This window comes from Callithrix jacchus, chromosome 6 (genome assembly GCF_049354715.1).
Source record: "Callithrix jacchus isolate 240 chromosome 6, calJac240_pri, whole genome shotgun sequence".
In the NCBI taxonomy this organism is placed as follows: domain Eukaryota; kingdom Metazoa; phylum Chordata; class Mammalia; order Primates; family Cebidae; genus Callithrix; species Callithrix jacchus.
This window is the reverse complement of record NC_133507.1, coordinates 69,709,882-69,727,856: the sequence shown is the minus strand read 5'-3', so window position 1 is coordinate 69,727,856 and position 17,975 is coordinate 69,709,882. Positions and strand designations below refer to the sequence as shown.

General features: G+C 38.2%; 1 protein-coding gene across 5 annotated transcripts in view; it reads right to left on the bottom strand.

Moving 5' to 3' along the window:
• ITGB6 (integrin subunit beta 6) overlaps positions 1 to 17,975 on the bottom strand; it is a 78,712-nt gene that overhangs the window by 7,658 nt on the left and 53,079 nt on the right. For 4 of the 5 annotated variants that reach the window (XM_054257591.2, XM_035304709.3, XM_008998819.4 and 1 more), the window contains 4 exons: positions 13,423 to 13,645; positions 10,867 to 10,964; positions 5,754 to 5,873; positions 251 to 417 (listed from right to left, as the gene is read on the bottom strand). In XM_054257591.2, the coding sequence (XP_054113566.1) occupies positions 251 to 417; positions 5,754 to 5,873; positions 10,867 to 10,964; positions 13,423 to 13,645 (608 nt within the window). Of the gene's footprint in view, positions 1 to 250; positions 418 to 5,753; positions 5,874 to 6,044; positions 6,099 to 10,866; positions 10,965 to 13,422; positions 13,646 to 17,975 lie in introns of all 5 variants that reach the window. The other variant, XR_013518907.1, reaches the window with a different exon arrangement.

Sequence of the window (17,975 nt, the reverse complement as noted above, 5' to 3'; positions counted from 1 at the left end):
CATTGTGGTGGAAATCACCAATGCACTGAGACAGAGATATGCTATGAGGATCATCTGGGTGTAAAGAATGGTTAGAGGTTCCTTTGACCCTGAAGCAGAACAGAAATCAAAGCTGTTGGGATCATGGTGAGAGTGGTAGAGAAAAAATGTGACATTTGAACTCTCAGAACAGAAGAAAGCTGAGCCCCTCAATCTTTTCCACCAGCCTCTTTCTCCCCTAGACAAGGAGTAGCTCTAAGTTTCTACATACCGTTTGCCACTTGGCTTTTGACCGTTCTGCTTCAAATTTAGCAACTTCTTTACGATCATGAAATGACACCAGCAGCTTCCAGATACACAGTAGGACAACCCCAATGAGAAGAATAGCCAGGGAAACCCCCAACATGATCATGGGAATGTTTGGAGGCTTTGGACAATCTGCAAAAATAAAGAAAATTATGAGAAGGTGGTAAAATCAACAGTTTGACATTGGAAAGCCATTTCTTATTGGATTTTCCATCTGTATTTTCAGCAGCAGAGGATAAATATTGACACCATTTTTGCCTTGCTGAAATTTTTAAAATGATTAACTTGTTGAAGGATAGTCCTGCATTCCTTAAAAGTAGAACAAAAGATAAAGGAAGAACTTAGTTACTCAAAGTGAATGGATCTAGACTTGATGGCTGACTTTAAAAGAGAATACAAAAGAGTGATAATTATCGCACGTGGAATATTTAGAGGATTTAGAAAAAAAGTAGTTTAATCACTAAAAATGGTCTCTTCTGAGTCCATGATAAAGCAGAAATGGAGTGTGTGTGTGTGTTGCATGTAATCACTTTTTCTTGGACCTTCTTGAATCATGGGCGGTCTAGGAGACTATTAAACGTTACATAAAACCTACCCCTTGAAAAGATTACTATTTCCTTCTTTCTTTACAGACAATAGACAATGATAGCTTTCAGTTCTGTTTTGGTGAACTGTAATGCAGTAGTCTGGTTTGGGGGAAGTTCCTAGAGTCAGGAGAGGTGGATTCACTTCCCATCTGATGTACGTAGCTATGTGAATGTGATCCAGCCCATCGATCTCTCTGAGCCTCAGGCCCTTCATCTGTAAAACAAAGTTCAGTGTTCCCTTAACCTTTCTGATGATAACAATAAGCTGAAGTGTTCATGTTTATTACTAACACAGCTTCCCTTTCCCCAGTATTCTGATTCAGTAGGTATTGGATAAGGCCACCAATCTTCTATTATTAAATATTCTAAATGATTCTTATCTTCAAGGAAGTTTGGGAAATTAGATGTTCTGTAGGGTACTTTATATTCAACCTGCATATTTTATGAAATGTTATTTTGACTCTATTGATGAAATTAATATAATTTTGCAATCATATAGTACTTTTCCTCATTCACAGCAGAATGACTAATAGTCCTTACAGTATGCCTAGGAGATGATACATTTCTTAATGAAACATCATAATTATACTCTCCTCTTTCATGGAAAAAAATCCCACATAAATTTATCATTACATATCTGCATCCCTCTGCAAGAAATGAGGCAAAATCCATGGTATCCGGGGAGGAAATGAATCATGCTTAGTTTATCCTAAGTCTTACTGCTTTTAGATATTTAATAAGGACAGTTATACACATATGACCAGTCATACTATCTTTAAGGTAAGGATCTAGAGTCGATGTGAATCTGAGTGGGACTAATTACCCACTAACAGCATGATGCCTGGTCTCACACATTTTTGTTCTTTGTCCAAGAAACCATGTAAAGAAATTATGCAGAAATAAGTAAAGGAGCTAATGACATAGCTATTACTGTATGAAGATCTAAAGACTCTATTCTCACATAGCAAATGAACCATAGCTGCTTCTAATAGGTTAGCAACATTCCTGCAAATAAAGTAGCAGGCTTGTATCATGAGAATATATGCTGGCTACATTTTTGGCTAAGAAATGTCTGGGGTGGGGCAAAGTATGTTCCTGCTCAAAGCAAGAAGAAGCTTGCTACAATCCTGCACCTGGACATGCATTAGGAGGCTCCTCCAGGAGGGACTAAAGAAGGAATGGGTGTGGTCTGGCAGAGATAATTATTTTCAGAACTGAAAGTCTTCAGGAACTAACCATTTCTCAAGAAAAGATTTTGGCCCAAGTGCCAGAGAAGGTCTTACACTATAGAAATCTTCACTTTTCATACTCTGATGTTTCTTGAGATGCTCAGACTGAAAATTGAGCTTTACATGGAAGAAGAGGGTCACCTCTATCACTGTGTACCGTGTTGCCTATCGAGTGCAGGTTTGTGCAGCACCTACTTCTAAGGTCCTGCGTATCTAACTCTGCTACGTGTGTTACCAAATTTGGTAGCTTAGTGTGCCTATTGAGTGCTTGAAATGTGACTTTTCCCAATTAGGTTACACTATATGTGTGAAATACACACTGATTTTGAACATTTGGTATGAAAAAAATGTAAAATATGTCAGCTTTTATATTGATTACATGTTGAAATGACAATATTTTGGATAACATGGTAAATAAAATTCATTTTACCTCTTTCTTTTACTTTTTAATGTAATTACTAGAAAAATTTAAATTATATATTGATTTGCCTAGCAGTTCTGTTGGATGAGGCTGATCTAACATCTTTTTGTAATTCAGAAATGTATGATAATTGTACAGCCAGTAGGAGGCAGTAGAGCACAGTGGTTCAGACCATGGGCTCCTGGCCAGGCTGCTAGAGCTCCCCACATCAGCTCTGGCACATAATTACTGCCAGACCTAGCAAATTATTTAATATCTCCATGCCTCAATTTCCTTACCTTTAAAATGAAAATAATAGTGGTACCTGTTTTAATATGGTTGTTAAGAATATTAAGCGAATTAATACATGTAAAATACATAGAACAACATCTGGCAAATGGTATTAGTAAGGGTTCAAAAATGAGAGCTGCTAAAATAATAATATTATTATAGATACAGCAAATACAGCACTCTTTCCCCTTTTCTATCCTCGTCACCTCAAGGGCCTGAAGCCTCCAAGTTGGAACCTGTGGGTAAAGCATCTACCCCAGTTGGTACTTTCCAGCCAGGGAGCCTTCCCAACTATCATTCCTTGACTCCATTGTGGCTCTTATGCTCTGGAAGTCCCTCCAGATGGTAGAGGAAAGAAAGAAGATGAAAGAAGGTGCTTATGTCCACAAGCACACTAGTAGTGACCCTTCACTCAGTTCTTTTTTCAATTTGCTTAGAGGACCCTGGGGATCATCAATCTCTCCCCTTTCTCATGTCTCAGTTTGCTGCCTCTACCCAAGCCTCCACCAGGCTACCTGGTCTGAAAGATGGGAGACCGGAGAGACTATGAGCTTCGGGGACAGGTTCCGCTCTGCTGGCTCCTGGAAGCCCCAGGCCTACTCAACCATGCAGACATTTGCTGAGGAAGAGGGAGCCTGGAAGCTTTCAGGTGACTCTTATTAAGCCTCAGGGAGGTCATTTTTCCCTCACTTTTTCCTACTACAAAAACATAGGGATAATAACACTCCATAATAAAAAGCATCAGGGCATCTGTGCGTGCTCTGCAGAATGGCATTTGTGGTACCACTCACATTGTGTGGAAGAATAAAAGAACAGACAACAGTTCAGTAATGAGGAGGCATTTAGCCCAGGGCATGTTTCACTGAAAAAAAATCACTAACTAGATAGAAAATTCTCTGAATTAAAAGCAGGACTTATTCTGGAAATTTGTTTTTGTTGTTTGGAACTCACTTTTTCAATAGAATCAATACTGTAAGGGATGGCTTTGATTTCAAGATAACTTGCTAAAGCCACTGCCACAGTCACAAAGGGTCAGGAGTGTAGTTGGAGAATTTTATTTTATAAGACAGATAATGAGCAGGCAGGCTTTTTTGGTATTAGAAAGTAATTCTTCCTTGTACGGCAGGATTTACCTTATGTTTCCCTAATAAACGGCCATAAGACACATTTTATGTATGCATTTCTAAGGAGATGATTTACATAAGATTTTTCCAGAGCGAGTCTCCAGGAGCACTCTGCATACCTGAGCTTCAAGGCCAAGTTCACAATCATCTTCAGATTCCTTGGATTGTGCCAACCTCTATTTCTCCCTTGCCCTTAGCAACTGCAATGTGATATTTTTTTCTGATACGTTTTCTTGATTGGGATATAATGGTCTTGAACCTACGTTTTGGTTCCCTTGACATTGGTGTGGTTTTTATGCTCTTAAGTGATGCCAATTTGATACCTTTGGTTTCAAGTTCAGGATTTGATATTTTATCAGCACATCGAGAAGGAAGCACACACAACAAAACACATCTATCTGCTTTATGGCCTGGCCTTATCGCTATTGTCTGTGGCAGAACTTAGGCTCCATGCTTTTGCGGGGAGGAGTTTGTGAACAAGGTCTGATGAGGCCTGATTTAATGCAGCTGTCATATCTGCAGGAACGGTTCAGGGAGGAACACATCACTAATTAAAGACAGAAAATATGAGGCACCTATGAGAAAATGAGAACACAGTCCGTGTTGTTAGGGCTGTCACTCACAGGGAGATTTTGGGACCCTTTGTATCAGGCTTGCCAGCGTAGTTGTTAAAAGGCAGAGGCCTGGACCACACCTCAGATGATGCTGCCTCAGGATATAGGCATTTTTAACAAGTTCCTCAATGGAGCCTGATACCCACTAAAATTTGAATCCTTCTCAATCAAAGTCTTAATACCTTCTCCCCTACTTTCTTCTCTACTAAATATAAAGTTCTCTCTCCCTTTCACTGAATACAAAGTGTTTAAGGTATTCCCAAGTCCCAAACTGACTCTATGAGTTGGTGTGGATGAAAATCCACAGGAGCAATGGATTCCTTGACATCCTTCCTCACTTGCTGCTATGTCTTTTCTGATTCAGCATTATCATTTAATGACCTATTACTTGAGTTAGGTATTGACACTATTTTAGTGCATTATGCCATTACTCCTTGAGTCAACACTTAGAAAAAAGTACTATTATCTATACCATTTTACAGATGAGGAAATAGAGACTCAGAGATGCAAGTGTCTTCTAGAATGTCACTCAGCCATGAAATGGTGGGGAAGGATTTGAACCAAGGTTTGCCTGATTCACACTCTTAGAAAAAATGGACACATTCTTCTCTGTTACCCATTTCTAAAGATACACCTTTTGCTTACGTTGCATTGAATCCACTTGCCTTTCTATAATTCATCAGCCAACTTTTAGGAAGATGATGACTGGTGCAACTACAAGTCATCTGATCTGGTCTTTTTTTTTTTTTTTTTTTTTTTAAGATGGAGTCTTGCTCCGTGCAGTGGCACTATCTTGGCTCAATGCAACCTCCACCTCCTGGGCTCAAGCAATTCTCCTACTTCAGCCTCCCAAGTAGCTGAGACTACAGGTGTGTGCCACCACCCCTGGCTAATTTTTGTATTTTTAGTAGAGATGGGATTTCACCATTCTGGCCAGGCTGGTCTCCAACTCTTGACCTCAAGTGACTGGCCTGCTTTGGCCTCCCAAAGTGCTGGGATTACAAGTGTGAGCCACCATGCCTGGCCCTTATTTGGTCTTAATGAGAGACACCGGAACATACTGAACCTTCTAATTGATATCTTTCAATCCTTGGGAAAGTTTAAGGAACTTCGTCAAAAATTTGGAAATGTCTTTCCTGGCATGCTACCCAGAGTGATTTTCTTGTTTACTCTTCTCCTGTGTAGTATCACTTGCCATTGGCAGTGGAAGGCAAACTACCCACCTTTTTCATTGATGCTGTGAATGATGGTTTTCCCCTCATTATCTGTAGTTATTAGGAATGTAATAAGACATTCATTTTCTCCTTGCAGAGAGCAGGAAACAGAACCATCCTTTGAGAAATCTGCAGATAATGGAGTCATTTGGTTAAACGAGATTCCAAAAGAGATTATTTTAAAAACAAAGTAATATTGAGTTTTAATATGTAAATTAGAGTTTTCAATAATGCAGAATGAGAATAGGAAAGGCATAGGTTTCTTTTTTCTCATTAAATGAGGTTTTAATTTTTACTCACGTTCCGGAAGAACAGTTCCCGATGTGGTCAATCAGGACTGACCATCAAATGTACCTATCAAACAGATACGGGCAGGATTGCAACAGGCTGAACATATTCAAGGCAGGTACCCACAGCTGCCTTGGGAATAGAATGGTTTTGATAATGGTAATGAGAAGGCTATAGGTTCTTTGCTGAGAGCACGAAGGATGTCTAGATTACATTCCTGCACAGTTCAAACTGATACTCATACTTTTAAGGCGTCTTTCTCATACTGGCATAGTCAAGATTGCTGGCCATGTATTGTGACAACAGTAATATAAATTAATATCAGGAAACTGAGACTGAAGCATTATGTAGCTCAGGGACAGCAGGATCAAAGGTAAATGAATCCACAGTGACAGTTTGTCTGTCATTTAGTAGAGCTCCTTTCTTAATTTGAAAAAAAATCCAGTTTTGCTCAAGTCTTTTCCAAGTGGGAATTTTTTTCTTATTGAGCTTATTCAAGAGGCAGAAAATAAATTTTATAGCAGAAATTAAAAGAAAGTAAAATGAAGATGCCAATACTATCTACCAGAAATTTTAGTAGTACAGGACCTAAGTCAAAATTATGTGGCATTTTCCTAATTAAGAAAACAAAACAAACAAACTTGCTTAACTGTTCTCTTATCTTTTAAGTTGGAGACTTTTCAACGACGGTTACAAACACTTTGTATGTAATGTAACTTTCAATGACGGTTACAAAGACTTTTCAATGACGGTTTCTCAGAAACCTGTAAGTAGAAGACCTTTTTCTCTTAATCTAAACTTTTAGGACATAGGTTCAAAATTAGTGCGTTATGCTGCAATGGACCAGAACATTAAAACCGGGGCTGCCCCTGATAATCTTGAACATACTTCTACTAGACTTATAGCCTCTCTCATTAGATTAAAAGTAAAAAACATTAATAAAGCAGAATCTAATGTGTTTTCTGATTCTAAGAAAAATTAAATAATAGCCTGTTTTTGGTACAAAAAAAATGCCATAGCTCTTAAGTTGCCGTTCGTGGTCTTTATATTTCATTTGAGATGAAAAACCCAACAGTGTCTGTGAGAAGAATGCTATGTATTATCCATGAAAACAGGAACCAGCAAGACATTTGGCATTATAAATAAGATTTCAGATGATGGATTTAAGTGCACAAACTGTTTCTGAACCCATTAGAAAGATCTATTACATGGGAATATTAAGAAATCTAATTACAAATCATCCTAGTCTCGTCATTGCCAAGTGATTATGGTCATCTAAGTCACCTGGGAATTTTGAAAACATAGATTCTAGGGACCCACCCTTGGGTATTCTGACTCGAGAAGTTGGTTGTAGGCACAGGAGCTTGTACACTTAGTGAGTTGTTTAATAAGTATTTTTAAGAAGGTGAGTCTCTTTAAGAGATTTGGTGAGATGTGTGTTATTTCATATGTTTGATTGCAAATGCTACTGCATATATAATTCATATGTTGGTTATTTCATTTGGGTTTTACCACACCTCCTGTTACCTTGCCACTCCAATTAACTAGAATTCATAAAGTCTTAGGGACTCTGCATTTTCTTATCGGAGTGTTTTCTGGCTTCCTTCCCCCTCTCTGCAGTAACAGTGCAGGCTCACTCTGCTCCCTTTGAACATACTTAATGGAACATTTTATTCTGAGGTAGGAAATATGTGAATGGCTTATCATACTCCTTTCAGTAATATTAACCATGTTTTTAAAAATTTTCTTTCAAATAGCTGCACTGAAGCCTAAGGAGGCTTACTTGACCTGGCCGGAGTTATTTAAGTGTTAATGGAATGGCAGAATATGATCTTTGAGTCACAACTCCTATCTTGCTTTAATTACCTCACCACTCCTTTTCATGACTGTTACAGCTCTAGATGTAGCCTGTTCAGTAGTGTTTGGGTATTGAAGTAGTATTATAAAATGTGCAATGACAGATTTGCGTAATTTGCTGCTAAGGTTTTCTTTTGTTGTTCATAGAAAATGGACCTCTCTTTTTTCTTTTCCTTTGTGAATGTCTACAGTGCTGCTCTAGAATAATACAATGAAAATAAGAAGCCAGGCAGTCCATGGAACCATACTCAGAGAAGGAAGAAATGTGAAAACAGGGGTGAGGAGGTGGGCCTGGGAAGGTCCAGGGATGGTGTGAAAAATACAAAGCATCTGTACCACTGAGTCAAGACGGCGGTATGTTTAAGACCTCAGCTCTAGGATTAGTTAGCAGTTTTCATAAAACAAAACAAAGTAACAGCAAAAACAGAAAAATAACATTTCCCAAGGAAAAAATAAGGGGTTTATGGTCAGATAAATTTGAGAATCCTTCATTTATTCCATTTCCTCCCCTTGCCATTCCTGATGATGCACAACGCACATTTAATTTAAATGCATAACAACTCTTAGAAGTCCTGCAAAGAAAACAAGAAATCCAGTTTCCTGTTTCTAAGATTTATATGACCAGGACGCCTTTTTCCATGTAATGCTTTCACATCTAGGGTTGCATGGAATATACTTTGAGAAACAATTCTCTGAGTACCTGCGTGCTAGGGTAAATTAAAAATATGGCTCTCAAGCTGGCCACTGTGGTGCACACCTGTGATCCCAGCACTTTGGGAGGCTGAGGCGGGCAGATGACTTGAGCTCAGGAATTTGAGACCAGCCTGACCAACAAGGCAAAATCCTATTTCTACAAAAACCACAAAAAATTACACTGCATATGGTGCCACACGTCTGTCATCCCAGGGAGTCATTAGGCTGAGCCTGAAAGGTTGAGAATGCAGTAAGCCTTGATCGTGCACTACACTCCAGCCAGAGAGATACAGTGAGGCCTTGTTTCCAAAAAAAAAAAAAAAAAAAGACTCTCAGTAAAATGGGATAAATAAGGTTAATAGCATGTCTTTTGATATGCCCACCTACAGTACAATTGAGGAACAATCATACAGATTATAAAGTTGCGTTTTTATTTTACTCTCCAGGAGTAAAATAAAATTCCCCTAGTTGTGGGAAGGGTAGGTTGTTAAAAGACTCTTAGGATGATCATTTCAAGGTAGTATGATCAGTAACATAACTGGGTGAGTAACTTGAAATAAAGCTCATAAAATGGCTCACTAGAAAAGTGGCTTTTAAACACAGCCTAAATTAAAAATATTTTTTCTCTCAAATTCATCCAATTAATACTGTAAATGAAATACTAATCCAATTTTTATATTCAATCTCTGAGTTAGAAATGGTTGTATTTCCCTATTTTGAAATAATTTAATCAAATACACAAAAAAATGTAAATATTTTAAATGCCACTGGAGCCCTAGTCTTCCTCTCCAATCTCAGCATTTATGATAATCTACTCAAAAAATTGTGTACTTAAATATAGTAAGTACTTTGTTCATGCCATTATGACTTACATGTATGTAAGGTTTACTTCTTTTTTTCCTCAACACATTAGACTTCCCATGTTCCTAGCGCACCGAGGCCTAGCAATTCGCAGAGCATTTTCTGCAATTTGTACACGTTTCTCAGAAACACTTGGTAAATATCCCCATTGCTTGCTGTGAAATGAACCCAGAGGTGATGCTGGGACTTTGCACCAGATACAAATGTGGGAATTCCACAGAGGCTGCCTGCTCAGTGCTTTGATGTATCTTGCCTTTGGTAAGCTGCACACCATCTTGTCTAATTTGCTGCTATTTGGCACGTTTATTGTTGGTCACAAGAAAAGCATTGGTGAGGGGTTTTATGAGCACAAATCATGACCCTCCATATAGGATAATCCAATAGTGCAGAGCCAGAACTCTCAATTTTGAAACAATGTAAGTAATTTTCAAAATAATATAAAGTTCATTAACTCATTCTATACTGAAGATGGATTAATTTCTGTGTTCTAATTCCATCTATTCAAGAGACATATCCTGGAGGGTCACACATTATTGGCTTGATTATTTCACTTCACCTGAGCTACATCTTGGTCACATCTCTAATGTGTGCAGAGTAGTAATTCTACCCTGAGCTGCATGATAATGCAGCAAGTTCAGGATGATACAAAGTTAAATTCCCCCAGCTTGTCTCTGTTGGAAGAGTCGGTCATCACCTTTGTTTTAAAGTTCACAAATTATTGTTTAAACAGCATTGCCAGTTAAAAACAAAACTTTTTAAATATTTGAGGTGAAATTTTGCCTCTAGGCTCTGATTCTAAGTAATTAAATTTAAAATGACAGATGAAAGCAAGAGCAGTTTGCTTAGCATAAAGAGAATAGGTCCTTCTTGTATTTTGGGGGGTGAGGCAACGGGGAATTAAGGATGGCCATGGTAATGCCCATGTTTGGAAGGCTGGGAATAAAAGTATATGGAGGGGAGGAAAAATGGTCACTAACCAGAAAACACCCAGTATCTGGGAGCCACCATCTGGAACTCTGTTTTCCAGTTGGCTTTATCTTATCTTGAAAAAAGCAATTGGATGATAAAGGGTGAATTCAGGTTTGGGGGCTAACATTTAGCCATTTCTTCAATTTTTCTCCCTTTCTAGTTGGAAAAATATAGCATTCTGGAATTCCCTACAGTTGAATTTGTTAAACAGAGGTGAACTTGGCAGAGCTGAAGTCAAATAGAACAGCCACGACTTTGAAATGCTTGTGTCCTGAGCCGTCAAGTTTCTAGGCTTATAGGATGCATTTACTCTTAAAAAATGAATGTCAGTGAGCTAATGCCCTGGTACAAATAAAGTCAAGGTACTAAATAGCCCTCAACTCACAAAGGATCAAGAACTATGCCTCTCAAGAACGACATAAGGAAATTAAAAAACAAAAAACTTAAGCAGAACCTTCTTCTTCACTGACGGTTGCACCAGCTAGTTTGCACTTGTCCACACATTCTTCTCGGGCTTGACCAACTGCTGACAGGTGGCACTCAATGCAGCTCCTGTGGACAGTATCCAACAATGTATCAGTTCATGCTGGTGGAAGATAGATTTGCAGCTTGAATATTGTTTTACTGCTGTTGCTGCAGTTTGTGCTATAGGAGTAACTCACAGATGTCATTATCTTTTGTTACTTTCAAAAAGATAGTTAAGTGATGTCCAAGTGAACACTGAATTATTCTGAATTCCACTCAGTAATCAATGTTCCCTGAGCCAGTTTTGATATAGCTACTATTTTTATTTACCTGTAATGATTGCTCCAGATTGGTGAAGTAAACAAACAAATAAATTATTGATTTACCTGTTTTCATTTTACATTTTCCTAGGGAGAGCTATGTTCCTAAAATATGATTAGAGACGAGGCAAAATTTTGATTTCTTAACAGAAATGGTCTATACCTTAACCAGAATTCCAAGGGTGATTAGTGGACTTTGTATTATCTTATATGATTATTGTAAAAATTCACTTTTCTGTAACTCTTTTGAGTAAGTCTAAGTCTTAATGAAGATGTTTTCAAAAGCTGTGGATAAGAGCCTGGATCCTCATTAATACAGAATTTTAAATAAAAGATCACTATTTATAGAAAAGTATATTTCCAAGAACATCATCCAAGAATTAAGCTACTCTAAAGACTTCTATAGAGCAAAGTAAAATTTAGACCCTGAATTAATCTTGTGCTGAAAATCACTTTACAAATAGATTGTGCTTGTTGTAATTCAAAACAGCAAAAGTTTTCTACTGTGGATACACATTATGCGGTCTCTCTCTCCTCTGGCCATGGAAATGTATGCTCTACTAAGAGCTTGAAACACATCCCACCCCCACCCATAACTCAGCAAATCTCAGCTGAAACTGCACTTCCTTAGGCAAACCTTCACTAAACATTAGACCAATCAGTTCCCTTGCAGTGGAAGCCTCAGGATTTTTCCACAGGAGGAGCAACCTATCAGGCAGTGGGAAAGGTTTTACTGTGAAGTTTTGCCTTGGCATTGCAAATACATTGCATTTATCTAGATTGTATATTTATTTGGAGTGGCTTTGAAGGGGTCTGTTGATGTGGAAGCTCTTAAAATCTCTGCACCTTTGTGCATCTCACTGATGGCTGCACTAGCTAGTCTGGTAGACTTATCCCCTGCTGTAGAGTTCCACAGCATTCTCTATATCCCTTATTAAAACGGTTGGTGTAGATAGCATTGCAATCACTTTAAAAGATATCTATCTTTCCCACTAAACTCCCTGCACCTGTGAAGGCAGGGCCTGGAGCTGTTTCAGTCATCATTGCATTGCTCATGGCCTAACATGATTCTTAGCATACAGTAGACACTTAATACCTACTTGATAAATGAATACATGTGTGAATAAATGGAAAACTTGACTCATCTCCAAACTAACATAAATACCAAGGAGATCATTCTACCTGATTTCCAAATTCAAACGGCGTTGATTATTAATTTTGTGTCTTATAATTCAGATTTAAGATTGAATCGTATTTATAGAGAAGATGAAACAGAAGAGTAATAGAAGAAACATCTTGAAGGGACATTTTACATTAGATCCTATTCAAATCATCCTAATTATGTCCTTGTGCTTCTCCTGACATGTGTCTTGTCTTAGTTTGCCAGTGACGGTGGAAGAGAAGTTTTGACACCTGAATGATGAGTAACCACTGAGTGAAAAATTGCTTTTCTCACTCTGTTTATGTCAGAAATGCAAATGTCACCATTTTGGGTATCGGAGTTAGTGAAAATCTGAAATGCTTATGCATATTTGCTGCATAATACATTATCCACTGCAACATCATAACAGCCATTTTGGAGGCTAGCTTCACTTGACCTACAAATGTTGCCCCAATTTCGTTAAGAAATTGTGAGGTTTTATTGTTGTTATTGTACATATGATATAAAAGAAAATACACAATAGCTGTGCATAATGGCAACCAAAGAAAGGCGCCAAAGAACATGGGTGGTAAAGAAGCAGGAGAGAATTGAAAGCTAAGATCGTCTTTCTGCCTTTTTGCCTCTGTGAGTCTATAGTTAGGAATGAATTAGTAAGGTCAGGCTATAAACTACTAGATAAGAAAGAAGCTTGTCTGTTTCCCCTGAAAAGGTACTGACTGCCTGTGGGTGTCCTCCGTCTACCTCCAGGGCATTCCTTATGTGTGGCTGGTATTGTAATGGAGAGGTGATCTGATGTTATCAGTGTGGGACATCAGCTTGACTTCCCCACGCTAGTCTCTAGCAGAAATGTGACCTTGTGATTCTGCCTAATCAGGACTGAGAAAGAGGTAAGCCAGAGATTGATGTTCCAGGCGAGGATCACAGAGGTCCTGTGGGTTTGTGTGTTTTGATGGATGTTTGGAGACCAAACCCAGCAAATACAATCTGAGGTCTGAGTTTACAAAAAGGCCATTATAAGTTTGATCACCATAAACCTATCCAAACAGAGGAAAGCAGACATTACCGTTTTGAGTTACAGGGGTCACCACAGGTAGGACATCGTTCACAGGTCGGTCCTGAGGCTCCGGGGTTTGTGCAAACACACTTGCCACAAACGCAGTCCCCTCGCCCACTGCAGAGCACTCCGTCTTCAGAGACGCAGGAGTCTGTGCTGGTGGTGCAGTTGCAGTACTCGCCAGTCCAGCCGCTCCTGCACACACATTCACCACAGTCACAGTCGCCGTTATCTGTAAAACAAAACACTCTTTGCTTCTCACAGCCCAAAAACACTTGCAGATTTGAGGGAGTGCGGGGTAGGGGGGCATCTTTTCTCTTTGTCTTTAAGCACCATCATCAAAGACAAGAAAAAAACGAGAAAAAAGTGTACACTCTTTTGGGGGTACGATATGAGTGTAGATATATGCTATCAAATGTGTCTTGCTAATCGTGCATACTTAGATCTGGTCTCCTAACTGAAGATCCACTTGCTTACTCGACGTTTGCAAACCAAAAATAAAAGTGTAAGCCTCTCAGCCAACTGAACGGACCCCTCCTCTTAGCCAAGGGCATTCTAAAGTAAACCTGAAGAACTAGTCCAGGCTGTGATGAGAGTGGGTGGTCTGACATGCCTTATTATATACCCTCCTCCCTTTGGAATTCAGGCATAGCTGACCAGCATTAACAAAAAAAACCAGAAACCTTAAGACTGACAAGCAGACTCTTTGTAGCAATAAGATATCAACATGATAGATAGCAGGTCCTGAAAGTAATCAAAGTATTTTACCCCAAAATATATTTCTTTGATATATTTTTAAATGGCCCAACCAAGCTGTCTTTTGTGGGGAACATCTGCATTCTGCAGAGGATCCCCTTTTCTTTCCAAATCTTCTTCCTGATCCAAGAGAGAATTAAGTAAGAATCTGGAACTTTTTTTAAGTCTAGGAAACACTTGCAATCTGTTCTCTCTGAAGCCTGCTACCGGGAGGCTTCATCTGCATAATAAGAACTTGGTCTCCATAATCCCTTATCATAACTTAGGTACCACCTTCTACTGCTTCCAGATCTTTACATAAACTCTTTCAACCAATCACCAGTCACTATGACCTGGAAGCCCTGCCCCTCCCCTTTGAGTTGTCCCACCTTTCTGTACCAAACCAATGTACTTCTTACATGTATTGATTGATGTCTTATGTCTCCCTAAAATGCATAAAAATCAAGCTATCCCCTGATTGCCTTAGGCACAGGTTCTCAGGATCTCCTGGGGCTGTGTCATGAGCCATAGTCACTTGTGCTCAGAATAAATTTCTTCAAATATTTTGCAGAGTTTGGCTCTTTTCATTTACATATTATAACAAACAGAATTTGTAATCAGACCAAATGAGATAATCCAGAAAGCACGTAATAGATACTTGATGTGAATGTGTATCTATGCATATTTATTTATTTATTTTCAGTTTTTGCTTTTAGTTAAGATGTCATTGGGTAATGACACAAGACAGACCTGGATTATAGCCCACCCCCCTGTATCACTCAAGAGCCTAAACTGTAAAACAGAGGGAATAAAGTCTGCTTCCAATGCTTGTGACTGGATGAGATATGTATATATGTCCTAATTTTGCATTCACTGGTTAGATGTCCCATAGGCATACAATGAGTGCTCAAAAAATTCACTACTTAACACATTTTAATTGAGCATGTACTATGTGCCAAAGATTGTATTAGGTATGAGGATATAAAATTAAATAAGACAAGGTCATCGAACTTATAATTTAGTGTAGGAGGCAGGCTAATGAATACTATTAATAAAAAATATGCATGGGGAATAGTTTCCAAACTAAATTGGAGATTTGAGGATTTCCAGAGGAAGTGATGCTTGAGCTAAAATATATGTTCCATTTCAGGAATGCATGTGGAATTATGTGACCTGCTTACTACCCAAAGAACTTTCCTATGGATAGAGCCAAAGCTGCATATGGAGTGCAGCAGGAGGGGAGGATGGAAAGGCCAACAAAAGTCAAAAATCAGACCATGGAAAACCTTATTGGCTAGGGGAAGAGCTTCTATCCTGAAAGCTTTGTCTAGACATTTTTTAGCATTAGTAGACAGGGTTAAACTAGAGACAGAAAGAAATTCCATATTGCAGTTGATTCTGAAAAATTAATGTGATTTACAAATATTAAATGAAAGATGCATTTCCAAATGCTTTGAGAATGCCCAAGTATATCATTGCATGTAGGAAGTACTTGACGGAAATTTATGAAATCTTTCCTGGAGCAGTAGAAAAGGACCATTATGACAAAAACACAGAGCTTCTTTCCGAAATTAAGATGTCCTCCTCTTTGCTGGCCTTTCAGATCCCCTAACCTGGTTTCCAAAGTTGCTAATTGATATCCTCAAACAACCAATTATCTAGAGTACTGGTTCATACAACAACAACAACAAAAAAAAAACTTCATATTGGCTTTATGGAGGGACAAGACGATAACCAAAGATCAAGAAAAAATTACCATGCTATTTCAGAGGGATAGATCTTTCTGGAATGCTATTGACAGTAACTGTAAGTGCATAATAGCAGGAAGTGTTTCTCTCATGCCATTTGGCTGTTAGTTTCCATCTCTTAGAATCAAAATATAGGAGACTAATGGAATTTGGGCAAGGAAAAAAATCAATGGAGCCCTATATCTTTGAGTGCTTACAGACAGACAAAAGAAGATGTATGAAAAAGAACATTGTGATAAAAGCTCTTCAGAAAAGTCGCACATTGCTGAGTATATTAGTTATAAACTAAGTGAGATCCACACAAGTTGTGAGCATGTTTGATCCTCTGTTGCAAATAAAACAACAGCAGCAGTAGAGTCTCTATTCCAATGCCACGCACAATTTTTGACCCCGCGCTAAGCACAATGTCAGGTACATAGTAGGTACTCCATAACCATTTGTTGTAATTGCATCTACTTTTATTATACCATTTGAAAGAAAAATTACTTATTATAGAGCAGCATCCTTTGCGATGTCACTAAAAACCAAAATAGCTTTTGAGAAACAGTAATGGTTGAAGGAAATTGGCATAGGTGAAGTTTTCTGAATCTAGCCAAATAAATCATTCTATTTTCTAAATAGAATTTCTGTAGCAATCACTGTATCTGATTCAAAGAGAGACATTGCTGTCAGAACTTCCTAGCTACAATCCACAGATCAAGTCAACTTTTTTTGAGTTTATTTCTGTTCCTCATGCATGGTACAAAATAAAGTAAAAGATCATCAAGGAAAGCTCTGTTGCTAAACACAGTTCAGCGATTTATACCCCCTTAGATCTCTTTGATCCAAGATTTAAAGGGTGAAATATTGGTCGTGTTAGTAACTCTATTATATTCTGTTAGATTACACTTGGGGCTTTTTGAAAGGTAATTTCAAGTGTTTTGAACATGTGTTTTATTACGAGATTTCTATTAGAGATGCAATATGGGATTCTGCCTGAGATACCCTCTCTGCAATGTGGTTATGGCTTTTGGATGGCTTCTTGTTACCTTCAGATTGTGCCCCACCTGTGTCATGTGAAAAGAGGACTTACGTAGGTTTGGAAACGCACCTATTAAACCAGGAAATAAACCTTTGAATGAAAAGGGAGAGAAATGTGTCTTGATCAGCACAGACCATATACGTTTTTCACTCTCTGGGGGGAAAAAGGCATATATTCTCAGAAGAACCTATTGGCTGCAACAGCAGCAGCAACGAAATGAAAGGTGGGTACACTTCTAAGGGTATCAAATGGTTTTCAGAAAGCCTGGAATTCTTTGATGCTTCCTTCTCTCAGGTCTTTTTTTTCCCCTGAAAATTAGGGTTTTTCATATGTTCCTGACATTGTCTTTTAAAAACATAACTTGCTTAGTTTTCTATAAAGATAATGGCTTTCTGATTTGAATAGCTGTCTGCTTACATAATGTGAACAGAGACATTAAAGCTTAAATTCAGCATTCAGTTAATATTTCAATCTATAACACATATTTATGTTGCTTAAAAGTATATTAACATATTGGTAATTCTTTTTTGAATAGGTTATACTTATATATGTGTATATATCAGAATGATTTTACAAGTCATATACAGTATATCCTTAAACTACAGTGATTTCACATCTACATAGGATATTTAAACATGCATATTTCTATTATAAATTTTTCTCAAATTTCTCAGGATATTCCAAGTCTTTGTCCTTCCTGTAGGCTTTTTCACATATGCACTTACTCATCTTTCTTATGCCCAGTGCCTAACCTAGTATCTGCACTTAGTAGGTGTTTAATAAATATTTGTGGAATGAGTGAAGGCCCTGAAAGCCTGTTTAGTATATTTTTGTGCTCCTTATCCTTGTTAGCATGCTCATTTAGCAGTCCATCTAGTTTTTACTTTTCCAAAGTAATACACATTTAAAAGGCCAGTCAGACATAGTGGCTTGATCCAGAAAAACCTGGAAGGTAATGGAGTTCCTATTACAGGCACTTTTGTAGAGTTCGGGTGACAACCAGAGAGAAGGCACTTTATCTTTCACTTATTCTCAGGGAAACAATAATAGAGATACAC